General features: G+C 44.0%; 1 protein-coding gene across 7 annotated transcripts in view; it reads right to left on the bottom strand.

The window, feature by feature from the left end:
* Window positions 1-4,040: 4,040 nt before the first annotated feature.
* Window positions 4,041-15,398, bottom strand: part of TERB1 (telomere repeat binding bouquet formation protein 1) — a 48,478-nt gene continuing 37,120 nt past the window's right edge. For 2 of the 7 annotated variants that reach the window (XM_089320183.1, XM_089320186.1), the window contains exons 15-17: window positions 11,246-11,395; window positions 10,879-10,944; window positions 4,041-4,230 (exon numbers count right to left, since the gene is read on the bottom strand). In XM_089320183.1, coding sequence (XP_089176309.1) covers window positions 4,190-4,230; window positions 10,879-10,944; window positions 11,246-11,395 — 257 coding nt within the window. In that variant the 3' untranslated portion in view covers window positions 4,041-4,189. Of the gene's footprint in view, window positions 4,231-7,009; window positions 7,331-10,878; window positions 10,945-11,245; window positions 11,396-15,398 lie in introns of those variants that run through there. The other 5 variants (XM_089320185.1, XM_051846873.3, XM_051846875.3 and 2 more) reach the window with 4 other exon arrangements.

The raw sequence follows: 15,398 nt of genomic DNA on the forward strand, positions 1-15,398 counted from the left end.
CGCGCCGCTCAACGCGCCCTGGAGTGCCGGCGGCGGCGGCAGCCTCCCACGGTTCGCGCGGCTGCGGCAGTGGCGAGTGGCGGTCAGGCGGCCGCCAGGGCAGCCAAGCGCGGGAGGCGGCGGCGGGCACCGCCCGGACCGGGGTTGCGCGGGCGGCCTCTGCCGGCCGAGGGGCGCAGCGCAGCGCCCCGCCCTGAGCCTGGCGCAGCTCGGCGGGGCGGGCCCCCACGCGCACAGCCCGGCCTTTAGGAGGAGGCTCTTGCGTGGCAGCACCGGCTACCCAGCGCGGACTGTGTCAGAGCGCACTTCCCGCTGAATCTTAGCTAACTCCTCGATGCGTGAAGAAGCTGCAGCTCAGGGAGTTTAGGAAACTCGTCCGAGGTCCCAGTATTAGAAGTCAGCATCTCTGGACTTGGATCTTATTCCGCGGTCTTCAGACTGTTCTGTAATGATCTTACCCGGGTTATAAAACCAGCCTTAGACGTGACCCCCTGGTCCTCACAAACCTTTTCACCTCCTCCTCGACAGACGTGAAGGCTGAATTAGCGTTCAACCAGTCCATGAGTTTTAATACACTTACAGAAGACCCACTACAGTGATACAACTTTAGAACATTGCTATCACCCCAAAACGGCTCCGTAGGCCGAGTGAACCCCTTTCCCCACCACCACAGGCAACCAGCCGTCCGCCTCTCCTGGACATCGCCTAGAAAGGAGTTACACACAAGCGACCCGCTGTCCTTCTGCATGCTTTGGAGCTTCGTCCGCGTCATTCCTGGTGCCTTTTGTTCCTTTTTTGATGAATAATACCTCCACGCATGGATTTACCGCGTGTCGGCTGCTTGCTCCCCAGTCCAACATTCCCGTTGTTTCTCCCTTTTTGGCTCTTAGAACACTGCTCCGGACATCTGCACACCAAGTCTTTGTGTGGAAACATGTCTTCTTTCTTAACTTTTTAATGGCAGATAATAAGGCAAAGGCAGGTGTATTGTTAATAGATTTTGACATTGGACACTAAAATCAGCAGCTTTAGTTCCCTTACAGAGGGGTAAAAAGACGGGTGGAGAAAAAGAAAAGGGGAAGTGAAAAGGGAAGGTGAGGCCGGCGCCGCGGCTCACTAGGCTAATCCTTCGCCTGCGGCGCCGGCACCTCGGGTTCTAGTCCCGGTTGGGGCGCTGGATTCTGTCCCAGTTGCTCCTGCGCCGGCCATAGCAGCCATTTGGGGGGTGAACCAACGGAAGTAAGACCTTTCTCTCTGTCTCTCTCACTGTTTAACTCTGCCTGTCAAAAAAAAGGGGGGGGGGTGGAAACAGAAGGAAAAAATACATTCCACTTTAGGTACGGCCTCCATCTGAGGGCTACTGTTACTCTCTGAGGATGGAAGCGCGCTAGCTACAATATTTCTTAAGGATCACAGGAAGTGGAAGAACATCCATCTGAGAGCAGGGTTGTTCGGTATCCCATATGGTCGCCGATTCTAGTCCCGGCTGCTCCTCTTCCAATCCAGCTCTCTGCTGTGGCCTGGGAAAGCAGTAGAAGAAGGCCCAAGTCCTTGGGCCCCTGCGCACATGTAGGAGACCCAGAAGCTCCTGGCTCCGGTTCGGATTGGCACAGCTCCAGCCGTTGCAGCCATTTAGAGAGTAAACCATCAGATGGAAGACCTCTCTCTCTCTCTCTGTGTGTGTGTGTGTGTGTGTGTGTAACTGTGACTTTCAAATAAATAAATAAATAAATTTTTTTAAAAAAAGGAAGAAACTACAGGCCAGTGAGCTTCATCCGCATTTGGTGAAATTCTCTACTGTAATCAGTTGAAAAACATAATACTAGATTTACAATTGCTTCTCGATCAAGTGCACATTTACACAGTATCTTTCTTTTCTGAATGAATACCAGGTATGATACTGCAGACCTAGCAAACACAGATTTTAACAGAGCAGTTGACAATTCAGACATTAACAAAAAGTGAGAGGTACCTTTCACATAGCGGTTAAGACACTGCTTGGAATGCCCATATCCCACAGTGGTTCTAGTCCCGGCTGCACCTCTTCCGATCCAGCTCTCTGCTATGGCCTGGGAAAGCAGTAGAAGATGGCCCAAGTCCTTGGGCCCCTGCACCCACGTGGGAGACCTGGAAGAAGCTCCTGGCTCCTGGCTTCGGATTGGCACAGCTCTGGCCGTTGTGGCCGTCTGGGGAGTGAGCCAGCAGATGGAAGATCTCTCTCTCTCTCTCTCTCTCTCTCTCTGTAACTATGTCTTTCAAATAAAATTAAATAAATCTTAAAAAAAGATTAATTTATTTCTTTGAAAGAGTTACACAGAGAGAGAAGGAGAGGCAGAGAGAGAGAGGTCTTCCATCCACTGGTTCACTCCTCAATTGGCTGCAACGGCCAGAGCTGTGCCAATCCGAAGTGAGGAGCCAGGAGCTTCCTCCGGGTCTCCCACGCGGGTGCAGGGGCCCAAGGACTTGAACCATCTTCCACTGCTTTTCCAGGACAGAGCAGAGAGCTGGATCAGAAGTGGAGCAGCTGGGTCTCGAACTGGTGCCCATATGGGATGCCGGCACTGCAGGCAGCGGCTTAACCCGCTACGCCACAGCGCCAGCCCCCTAACACAAAGTAATTTAACAGAAACTAAAACCCTTCAGTTAAGTAAGAAAAAAAGCATAACAGTACAGGAATTATTTTGAAATAATTAAAATTATAATCTAAGACTCATAATTGTATTAACTATACTCTCAGAGTAGGTCACGTAGAATGCCAAAAAGCATCTTAGGATCCACAAAACCTCACTCAATCCAGCAACGAAGCTGTTTTCCTACTTAGCCAACCAGGCCGCGTTTCTGTTTGGACACGTTTTACAAAGAAATGTCCAGTGGCCATTCTCAGGGGATATGACACTGTTTGGCTGCAGCAAGAAATAGCCAGTGCTCATCACCATGAAGGATAAAAAATGGAGAGAGAAGAGGGGAAAGTAGTAATCACTTTTGTTGACCTAAAGTACATAAACACATGACAAAATAGAGTGAACCAAACCACAGAATGTGGACATATTCAAAGCAACTGCAAAATCAGCCTTTAAAAGAGAAGCATGTTAATTAACAAAATGTCAAACACTGATTTGCTGTGTGGTAACCTCCACTGAACAGCCTGGGAAAATATTCTGTTTTTCTGAATTAGGAGGAGGGTCTTGGGCAGTGGGTAAAATACTAACATCCCAGTGTCTCACACAGTATTCATTGCAAAATTACATCAAATAATGTTTAAAGGCTGATTGTCTTCTTCTCTGAACTATATTCTTTGAGCTTAAGGAAAAACAAAAGCATATTTCCAAACAAATGTTTGACCTTATGAAGGAATTTTATCTTACTGATCTTCACATTGAAAATGTATCTGCCATATATATATATATATATATATATATATTTTTTTTTTTTTTTGACAGGTAGAGTGGACAGTGAGAGAGAGAGACACAGAGGGAAAGGTTTTCCTTGCCGTTGGTTCACCCTCCAATGACCGCCATGGCCGGCGCACTGTGGCCGGCGCACCACGCGGATCCGAAGGCAGGAGCCAGGTGCTTATCCTGGTCTCCCATGGGGTGCAGGGCCCAAGTACTTGGGCCATCCTCCACTGCACTCCCTGGCCACAGCAGAGAGCTGGCCTGGAAGAGGGGCAACTGGGACAGAATCTGGAGCCCTGACCGGAACTAGAACCCGGTGTGCCAGTGCTGCAAGGAGGAGGATTAGCCTAGTGAGCCGTGGCGCCAGCCCTCTGCCTTATACATTGTTATAATAATTTGAAGCATTCCAGCATTACAGACTTTTTAATAACATCAATCTCTGTACATTTTCTGTCTTGTGAAAGTTCTGAAGAATACTTAAATTTTTGTATCTTTCAAGGCATTATATTTTTTTACATTCTATGTTCAGCTTTTATTTTATTTTTAACTTTTATTTAATGAATATAAATTTCCAAAGTACAGCTTATGGATTACAATGGCTTCCCCCCCATAACTTCCCTCCCACCCGCAACCCTCCCCTTTCTCGCTCCTTCTCCCCTTCCATTAACATTGAGATTCATTTTCATTTCTCTTATATACAGAAGATCAGTTCATTATATTTTAAGAGACCAAACTAAATTATGACAATGTCTTCTGCCAATCAAGGAGTTGCACACTTGGGGCCTTTGGTCAGCTTATGATATTTGTGAGCAAGGTCCACAGCTGTTCGACCTTTCTGAAAGGGGAAAGACCACAAAATTAAATTCCAGTGATTTCCCATTTTCTTAACTCCATTGAAAAGGTAATTTATTTCTTCTTCAGTAAAATTTTTACGAATTCTTCTTTTTTCTGCAATTAATGATAATTGTAAAATATATTAGTACTTGTTAAAAAAGAGGTCTTCTTGAGACCAAACTAAGTGCTTAACTTATTTCAAGGATATGAACTATAGAGTGAGAAAATTTTATGTCCACGCTACTCCTCATTTGGAAATCCAATTTTAATAACTTTAGTACTTACTATTAAATTATACCACTGTAACTTCAATAATTTTAACTTAATCTTTTGTAATAATATTCACACCTCTCAAAAAATTTATAAACATTTATTAATTTCACATTCTTGTGAGGACACTTAGCAAACTGGTTACCTATCTTACAGATTAGGATTTTCCCAAAGGGATCTATAACTTTTTTTAAAAGGATTTATTTATTTATTTGAAAGTCACAGTTACACAGAGAGAGGAGAGGCAGAGAGAGAGAGAGAGAGAGAGAGAGAGGTCTTCCATCCGCTGGTTCATTCCCCAGATGGCCATAACTGCTGGAGCTTCGCCGATCGGAAACCAGGAGCCAGAAGCTTCTTCTGGGTCTCCCATGAGGGTGCAAGGGCCCAAGGACTTGGGCCATCTTCTACTGCTTTCTCAAGCCATAACGGAGAGCTGGATCGGAAGAGGAGCAGGGGCCGGCACTGTGGTACAGTGGGTTAACACCCTGGCCTGAAGCGCCGGCATCCCATATGGGTGCTGGTTCAAGACCCGGCTGCTCCACTTCCCATCCAGCTCTCTGCTATGGCCTGGGAAAGCAGTAGAAGATGGCCCAAGTCCTTGGGCCCTTGCACCCACGTGGGAGACCCGGAAGAAGCTCCTGGCTCCCTGTTTTGGACTGGCGCAGCTCCAGCCATTGCAGCCAACTGGGGAGTGAACCAGCAGATGGAAGACCTCTCTCTCTCTCTGCCTCTCCTCTCTCTGTGTAACTCTGACTTTCAACTAACTAAATAAATCTCTAAAAAAAAAAAAAAAAAAGGAAGAGGAGCAGACCGAGGAGCAGACGGGTCTTGAACTGGCACCCCTATGGGATGCCGTCACTTCAGGCCAGGGTGTTAACCCACTGCACCACAGCACCGGCCCCTATAACTTTTTTTTTTTTAATAACTTCTTAAAACAGAAAAGAATATCCACACTTGTTAATTTAAACATTTAATTAATATTTTTAAGAATAAAGATATAGGCCGGCGCCGCGGCTCACTAGGCTAATCCTCCACCTTGTGGTGTCGGCACACCAGGTTCTAGTCCCGGTCGGTGCACTGGATTCTGTCCCGGTTGCCCCTCTTCCAGGCCAGCTCTCTGCTGTGGCCAGGGAGTGCAGTGGAGGATCTTTGGGCCCTGCACCCCATGGGAGACCAGGATAAGTACCTGGCTCCTGCCATCGGATCAGCGCGTTGCGCCGGCCGCAGTGCGCTGGCCGTGGCGGCCATTGGAGGGTGAACCAACGGCAAAGGAAGACCTTTCTCTCTGTCTCTCTCTCTCACTGTCCACTCTGTCAAAAAAAAAAAAAAAAAAAAAAAAAAGGAATAAAGTTATAAAGGTCTTTCGAAGTTTGCTTTTTATTTTTTTTTATTTTTTATTTTTTTTTTTTGACAGGCAGAGTGGACAGTGAGAGAGAGAGACAGAGAGAAAGGTCTTCCTTTGCCGTTGGTTCACCCTCCAATGGCTGCCGCGGCCGGCGCACCGCGCTGATCCGATGGCAGGAGCCAGGAGCCAGGTGCTTTTCCTGGTCTCCCATGGGGTGCAGGGTCCAAGCACCTGGGCCATCCTCCACTGCACTCCCGGGCCACAGCGGAGAGCTGGCCTGGAAGAGGGGCAACCGGGACAGAATCCGGTGCCCCAACCGGGACTAGAACCCAGTGTGCTGGTGCCGCTAGGTGGAGGATTAGCCTAGTGAGCCGCGGCACCGGCCCGAAGTTTGCTTTTAAAAACATGTTCATGGGGCCCATGTTGTGGCATAGCAGGCAACACCTCCACCTGCAATGCTGGCATCCCATATAGGTGCTGGTTCATGTCCTAGCTGTTCCCCTTCTGATCCAGCTCCCTGCTAATGGCCTGGGAAAAGCCTCAGAAGATGGCCCAAGTGCTTGGGCACCTGCTACCCATGTGAAGCTCCGGATGAAGCTCCTGGCTCCTGCCTTTGGCCTGCCTAGGCCTGGCCATTGTAGCCATTTAGGGGGTGAACCAGCAAATGAAGATCCCTTTCTCTGTCTATCCTTCTGTAACTCTGACTTTCAAACATCTTAAAAACAGAAACATATTCATCTTAAAAAAAAAAAAAAACAAAAAAAAATCTTAAAAAACAACATAATCACTACTTATATGAATGCTCAGCTTGAGCAAAACTCAAATAAACTGCCCTATGGGGAAGGAAGATTTTAACTAGTTTTTTTTTTTTTTTTTAGGGCTACCTCTACACAGAAAGAATACATAGTTTGTATCTGTAAGCATATTTTCTGGTGATGTTTAATAGTTTAAGCTTTTCAATGACTGTTAATTCATGTCACTGTTTGTAGATGGTGGTGAGAACTATTCTGTATTGCCACTTGAGGTTGCTAGTGAGATTCGAAGGACCGGATACAGTTGTGCTGAGTCATCCTTAGAAAATCATGCCCTCACAGGCCAAAACCATTAGCTATTTGTCCACTTTTATTTTTTTTAAAGATGTATTTTATTTATTTGAAAGACAGAGTTACAGAGAGAGGTAGAGACAGAGAGAGAGGTCTTCCATCCGCTGGTTCACGCCCCAGATGGATGCAACGGCTGGAGCTGAGCCAATCTGGAGCCAGGAGCCAGGAGCTTTTTCCGTGTCTCCCCCGTGGGTGCAGGGGCCCAAGGACTTGGGCCATTTTCCACTGCTTCCCAGACCATAGCAGAGAGCTGGATCGGAAGAGGAGCAGCTGGGACTAGAACCAGCACCCACATGGGGTGCCAGCACTTCAGGCCAGGGTTTTAACCCGCTGTGCCACAGCGCCAGCCCCTGTCTACTTTTCTGAAGAGCCACAGTGCAGACCTTTTAAAGCAGAAGAGAAACGTTTGAGAAATCAAAGTGATGTTTCTTAATAATATTATTTAGAATACAAGCTCCATGAAGGCAGGGATTTTTGTCTATTTTGTTCACCACTATATCCCCAGTACCTAGAATATCTGACAAATAATAGATAGTTATTGTGGGGAGCAACTCGGACTATACTGTTACTGGAATTAAGACTTATTCTATGCATCTGCTCTCCCACAATATGGCGCTGGGAGAGAAGAAAACAGCTTCTGCACAGCTGCCTCCAGTTCAGCCAATAAACTGTAGGACTTGCTCCTGATTGGAGGAGAGCAGCGTGCTCGGCGTGTGGGCAGCCGAGTTGGGATTGGCAGAGGAGGACTATAAAGGAGGAGAGAGACGGCATGCACCGGGAACATCTAAGGGGAACATCTAAGGGGAACACCTGTGCAGCCCCCGAGAGAGCCGGCCGGCGGAGTGCCGCTCCCCTGCGGAAGTGGGGAAAGCGGCCAGGGGGAACCGCCCTTCCACGGAGGTGGAAGGGACAGTAGCCAACCCGGGAAGAACCAGCAGCAAACCCGGGGAGGGCCGAGCAGACGAAAGAACAGCGCAGGGTCTTGTGTCGTTCCTCCACGAAGAGGGGGAGCGACAGTTATCAATAAATACTGAGAGAAAAAAGGTATTATTGATAAAACTGTCTCAAAATTCATCAATAAAAGTATCCTTATTTTTAAGTCTACTGGAAAACTGTGGTTATCCAGAAACAGGTTTCAGTTTCATTTGCTCAATTAATTGAACTCACTTTAATCAGGAATAGATAGGTTATTGTAATTTTGGGAACACTGAGGCACTGGAGTTTAGGTAAAGCCCAGCTTTCCACTGTGCCTACCATTTCCCTGACTCCTACACTTAACATCTGTGTCCAAATCCACAAATATTCCTGCAAAGTCTGGGCAGCCTGGAAAGAGGAAGCAGCTCCCTAATCCAACCATCTCCTCTGCTGCTTCTTAACGTCAGCCAAGCATTAGGCAACAGCAGGGGAAACTGGACAAAAGGGCTTAATTCTAGAAACTCTTATTTTCAAACATTCTCTAGATACCTGTGGATCCTGAAGGAGAGCCTTGGGGAAATCCTTAAATGCTTAGTGCGGTAGTCCCTTCCCAAAACAATGGATGCAAATTTAAATGTAAGCAAATCTTTGTGGCTAACAGGTTAAGCCAATGCCTGCAATGCCAGCATCCCAGGAGTGCCCACTGGAGACCTGGCTGCTCCACTTCTGATCCAGCTTCCTGCTGATGCACCTGGGACAGCAGTGGAAGATGGCCAAAGTGCTTGGGTCCTTGCCATCCACATGGGAGACCACTACAAAAATCTGGGCTCCTAGCTTCAGCTTGGTACAGCCCCAGCTATTGTGGCCATTTTGGGGAACAAACCAGCGGCTGGAGAATTCTCTGTCTCTCCCTTTCTCTCTGTAACTCTGCTTTTTAAATAAATTTTTAAAAACTTTTAAAAAATTAGTGATAAATGCCCCAATATGAAAGGGAAATTTATCGAGGGACAGAAAAAAATGGCAACATACTAAATATTACTAGTCTGCTTGTGAAAAAGACTTAAGACAAATGGAATCATTAACTTTTTTTTTTTTTTTTTTTTTGACAGGCAGAGTTAGACAGAAAGAGAGAGAGAGAAAGAGTAAGGTCTTCCTTCTGTTGGTTCACCCCCCAAATGGCCGCTACAGCTGGCATGCTGCACCGATCTGAAGCTAGGAGCCAGGTGCTTCCTCCTGGTCTCCCATGCAGGTGCAGGCCCCAAGCACTTGGGCTATCCTCCACTGCCTTCCCGGGCCACAGCAGAGAGCTGGACTGGAAGAGGAGCAACCAGGACAGAACCGGCGCCCCAACCGGGACTAGAACCCGGGGTGCCCCCGCCGCAGGCGGAGGATTAGCCTAGTGAGCACAGCGCTGGCCCGGAATCATTAACTTTCTGACAATTCCTTTCTATATTCTAAAAAAGCAAGCCAAGTTATTAGCTATTTGGTCAAAAATATGTGTGGTATTTATGAGCTAAATACCACTTACCAGTTCTTAGGGTCCTTCCGTATAACCAATGAGTGACCATCATTATGGCCATTTCATGAAGCTAGCAGGTGATTTTATGTAAACAGATTACAGAATATATTTAATTGCTAAATATCTGTTTTTATGACACGTTGTCATAAAGTATATTTACTACTAATTCAATGCCAAGTCTTTGACAAAAACAAGATTTCCATGTGCAACATGTTTCTATGGAAAAAATACCCATTTTCTACTGAAAATATTACTTCAAAAAGTGGGTTTTTCCATAGTGGTACTTAGTATTGATTTGTAAGCAGACCATTTGACCTAGAAAAAGACCTAGATATAAAGAGTAAATTTGAAATCTCTTTCAAAGTTTTGCAAGTGAAAAAATAGCCAGGGGCCAGCGCTCTGGCGCAGCAGGTTAAAGCCCTGGCCTGAAGTGACAGCATCCCATATGGGTGCCGGTTCTAGTCCTAGATGCTCCTCTTCTGATCCAGCTCTCCGCTATGGCCTGGGATAGCAGTAGATGGCCCACATGGGAGACCCAGAAGAAGCTCCTGGCTCCTTGCTTCGGATCGGCGCAGCTCCGGCTGTTGCAGCCATCTGGGGAGTGAACCAGTGGATGGAAAACCTCTCTCTCTCTCTGTCTCTACCTCTCATTGTAACTGTCTTTCAAATAAATAAAATAAATCTTTAAAAAATAGCCAAATAAATATATGTAGGAAAATGCTTCCTGGATATACCAAGTCCAAATGTCTCTGTAATAAATAATGGTGGATCTATACATGTTATTAATTTCTAGATTATTTTGACATTAAGGAACTAAATGACTTATTCTTACTACGCAGGTTAACTTCAAAGGAATAGAAGAAAATTATCTTTAAGTATCTGTGATAAATTTGGAACGGTGATAAAACTGAAATGTTAACCCTGTAGTCAAATAAAATTGCCCATAAGTCAAGGAAGACGCATTTTGATTTTTAAGCAGGCTTTAAGATTTATATACTATTTGCCTCTTCAATTTTGATTGTCTGAAGCATGATAATTATGAATAAAACCTTCTGCAAAGTCTCTGAAGCACTTGTGCAAGGAAAATATTTGTGTTCTTAAAATAGAAATGTGGTCTGGAGGATAGAACAAGGGCTTCTGGATAGAGGGTTGCATTTAATTCTTAATTCTGCTGTTTATCATCTCATTATGCCTTAAAATGGTAATAAAAGAATACTTACCTTACAGTATTATAAAAATTAAAGGAAGTAATGTCTATAAAATACCTAACACATAGCAGGTACTTAATGAATATTAATTTCCTTCTGTTCCTTCCCCAGCTGGCAGGCAGTGGGTGAGCAAGCAACAAGAAGAGGAAAGTCTCTTTGTCCCTCATCAGATTCAAGAACTGTCAATTAAGAGCCATTAATGATGCAACTTAAAGCAACCATTCAGCTGTCCTCTTCATTCTTAGGAACATATAAAATGTAAGTTTATTTAAAAATTAAATATATTCACTTATTCCTCCAGGAGTAGTAGATTCAATACTGAGCTGTCGTCTTCTACGTGGGGTCAGCAGAATTTCTGCAAAATATGGAAAACATTTATCATGCTTAGTGTATGAATCAGAGTAATAGCATATCAATTCCAATAGTATATTTCTTTTCTCCCCTTCCTAATGGGAATCCTTACAAGATTAGGAAGAATTTTTAAAATAGCAGAGACTAAGGCTATTCCCTGGGTACATCTTCAGATCACTGGTTACTTAGAGACAGCTTTTCTTTTCCACGTGTTTTACCCTCTAGTTTTTAATATACTTGATGCTTTACATGATAGTTCAGAAAGTATAGTCATAATTATAGCTTTAAAGGTGCTAATTAATTACTTTTGTTACAGATAAGTGATTTCCTTAGTTCACTTTTATATCTGTCTTCAACTTCCACAATGACTTTGTGACGATCACATTGGTATGGGCAAGAGTGCAAGAGGTTGCTAAAATTTCGGCTATTCAGAGATTGTCCTACTGCTATGCAACCTAAAAGAAAACAAATTAAATTGATGTATAGATTTTATAAAATATAACAAACTTATGAAAGCAAATATCTATATGATGATGACTGAAGTAAAACAAGGAACTCAAATATCTCAAGAAATTCAAAGTCCTGGGGCTGGTGCTGTGGCGCAGCAGGTTAAAGCCTTGGCCTGAAGCACCGGCATTCCATATGGGCGCCGGTTCTAGTCCTGGCTGCTCCACTTCCCATACAGCTCTCTGCTATGGCCTAGGAAAGCAGTAGAAGATGGCCCAAGTCCTTGGGTCCCTGCACCCACGTGGGAGACCTGGAAGAAGCTCCTGGCTCCCGACTTTGGATCAGCGCAGTTCCAGCCGTTGCGGCCAATTGGGGAGTGAACCAGCAGATGGAAGACCTCTCTCTCTCTCTGCCTCTCCTCTTTCTGTGTAACTGTGACTTTCAAATAAATAAAAAAATCTTAAAAAAGAAATTCAAAGTCCTACAAACACAATACAATGAAATTAATGTTGGAACAGAAGGATGAACCCAGTTATGGTGACACAGAAAAGCAGCATCTGGCTTGGTCTTTTTCTGAGCAGGAGTCACTATTGACAGCAGATATTCAAAAGAGGTGAGAGGTGATTCTTAGACCTGGTCAATGTGAGGTGTTTTTGTTTGTTTGCTTAACACTTTATTATGGAATTTTCAAATACAACATTCAAGGAAAGAATATGATGAACCCACATATATCTACCACCCACCAGCAATAATAATAATTACTTTTTAAAAAAGATTTATTTGAAAGTCAGAGTTACACAGAGAGGAGAGGTGGGGGCGGTCTTCCATCCGCTGGTTCACTCACCAACTGGTTGTAATGGCTGGAGCTGCACTGATCTGAAGCCAGGAGCCAGGAGCACCCCCTAGTCTCCCATGCAGGTGCAGGGGCCCAAGGACTTGGGCCATCTTCTACTGCTTTCCCAGGCCATAGCAGAGAGCTGGATCATCAGTGGAGCAGCCGGGACTAGAATTGGCGCCCATATGGGATGCCAGCACTGCAGTGTTTTATATATATACTATATGATATAGTGCTTTACAGACTATATCACAGCGCCAGCCCCAGTAATAACTAGTTGTATCTTATCTACACTCCCACCTACTCTGTTTTGTCCCCATCAATATGGGATTAAATTATCATGCCTAAAATTTAAAGTATCATTTCATCTGTAAATACTTCATATATTAGGACTGAAAAAGAAATATCACTCAAAACCATTATACAGCTAAAAAAGCCATACTTAATATATCTAATGTCTAGCTTTCAAATTTCCCTTTAATTTCAAAAACTTATTCTTGGTTGCTTGAATCACACTTCAAACAAGGTCCATTGTTAAATTTGGCGCATATGTCTCCTGAGTTGCTTTTAATTTATCACCTTTCTTCTATTACCTCCTTGCTATTTATTTTTTGAAGACATTAGGCCATTTTAATTACAATTTCCCAAATGCTGGGTTTTGCTGACTGTATCATTTAAAATGTTCTTGGGTACCCTAGTAATTAGATCTACTTGTGGATTACTGATCAGATTCGGGTTGAAGCGTATTTGCTAGAACTCCTCATATGTATTATTATGTGCTTCAAACTGCAGTATATTCAAAGAAACAAAATCTCTCTATACATGTTAAGACAGACAATAGGCTCGGATAATGTCAACAGTACCATTCATTATAAAGTTCCCCTTCAGGGAAAGACATGTGGCACAGCAGGGTAAGGTGCCTCTCCCGATCTCCACATCTCATGTGGAAGTGCTAATTTGAGTCCTGGCTACCCTGCTTCCCATCCAGCTTCTTGCTAATTAATCCTGGGAGGTAGCAGATGATGATTCATGTTCTTGGACCCCTGCCATCACATGGGAGTTTTAGGGTCTTAGCTTCTGTCTGGCCCAGCCTTGGCTGTTTTAGGCATTTGAAGAACAAGTGAACCAGATGAATCACTCTCAATCCTTCACACTCTCTCCCTAACCCCCACCTTTTAAGTATATGGGGAAAAGTGCTCTGTCAGCATCTTACCCAATTATATTAGTGGCTCATTCCTAAAGGACCAGGAGAATTTAGTCAGGCAAATAGTTGATGAGGGTGAAAATATTTGGGGTATAATAAACATGTGCAAAAGCATAAAATGTGAAAAAACATAGTGTGATCATCAAATCAAAAGTACTCTGGTATCGGCCACAGTACAAGGCATAAAGAGGAGTGTGGGAGAAAAGTTAAGGCTGGGAAGGGTTGCAGTGAGACATACCAAGAAGCCATGTTAAGGAATTTTTAACTCCTTTCAAGGCAATGGAGAACTACTAACATGATTTCATTTGTCTTTGTAGAAAGGCCAGTGGAAGGCAAGAGATCAGTTCATAGGTTGGCTTCAATAATCCAAAAAACAAATGAGATTCTAAAATAAAGTATTTTAAGGGAGAATGGAGAGATTTCTGAGGTAAAATTGGCAGGATTTAATAATAATGAGCTAGTGAGCTAATAGAAAACTTTAGGCTGATTCTCAAGTAATTTGGTAACCGAATGGCAAAGTTTAGAATGAGCATACCACATTTTTGACAAACTTAAAGAGAGCAGATGTGCAGTATATCCAATTAGTAAAAGCAAAACAAAATTTCATAAGGTTTTGAAAGTTTGGCAGAAAGTTTGTTTCAGTGACTTAGAGGGAGACATTTAGCATTCCTTAGCATGGTAACAGGATAAAAAGCACACATTAAGAAAAGAAGTCAGTACAGGCATCTAGCCTAGTGGCTCTGGCTCCTGGCTCCAGCTTCCTGCTAATGCACGTCCTGGAAGGCAACGATGATGGTTCAGATAACTGGGTTCCTATCACCCACGTGGAACACTTCGATTGAGTTCCCAGCAACTGACTTTGGCCTAGACCCTCCCTGGGCACTGTGGACATTTGGGTTGTGAATCAGCAGATGGGGGGGTGTCTTTGTCTTTCTCCTTATCTCTCATATAAATAAATTTTTTAGAAATTTTAAGGGCTGGTGCTGTTGCATAGTAGGCTAAGCCTCTACCTGGAGTGCCGGCATCCCATATGGGCACTGGTTCCTGTCTCCACTGCTCCTCTTCTCTTCTGATCCATCTCTCCGCTTGTGGCCTGGAAAACAGTGGAAGATGGCCCAAGTGCTAGGGCTCCTCCACCCACATTGGAGATCTGGAAAAAGCTCCTGGCTTCAGACTGGCTCAGCCCTGGCTGCTGAGGCCATTTGGGGAGTGAACCAGTGGATAGAAGACCTTTATCTCCTTTTTTTTTTTTTTTTAAGAAATTTTTAAAAAGTTAATAGCAATATGCATACTATAGTTGGGGGTAGGAGAGACTTGAACCTGAAAGGCTGCTAGAAAGCGGGTGCACTAATTTAGGTATGAAGCAAAAAGGGACTATCTGGGAAAGAAAGAAAAATCATATTTGATAGGAAATGTAATGAGACAGTATAGTCATGGATGACTTAAAGTCTAAAACCTGAGAGATCAGAAGCATAATGGCAACACTGATAGAAGACAGCAATTTAAGAGGAAGAAGGATGTTGTGTTTAGCTTAAAGTAACATGAAGACATTTTCAGTGAGCATGTTCTGCAAGTAGAACAATAAAGCTACATAGCCAAAGTAGAAGCCAAATGTTTGAGACACAGATTCTAAAATCATCAGTAAAATGGCAAATAACAATATAAAAGTTAATGAAGTGACAGAATTGAATAAATGCTGGAGACTATGTCTCAGGGAAAATACCTGCGGAAATGTGGTAGGAAGAGAAAAACAAAGCAAAGAAAGTGAGGGCTGAGTTCTATTCATCTTTGACCACAATGCCTGCCACAGAATAAATACTCCATAATGTTTGTGAAATGAATGGGTGATCTCTAGGAAAGAAAGAAACTAGGAAAGAACCATCTCAAACAAACTAAGAAGTGACCAGGGGTTAACAATTACAGAACATTCACTCTGCCAACTGGAATACTTTTGACTAAAGGCTCCTAGAGT

Source organism: Oryctolagus cuniculus, chromosome 18 (genome assembly GCF_051225735.1).
Source record: "Oryctolagus cuniculus isolate XC-2025 breed Fujian yellow rabbit chromosome 18, ASM5122573v1, whole genome shotgun sequence".
Lineage (NCBI taxonomy): Eukaryota > Metazoa > Chordata > Mammalia > Lagomorpha > Leporidae > Oryctolagus > Oryctolagus cuniculus.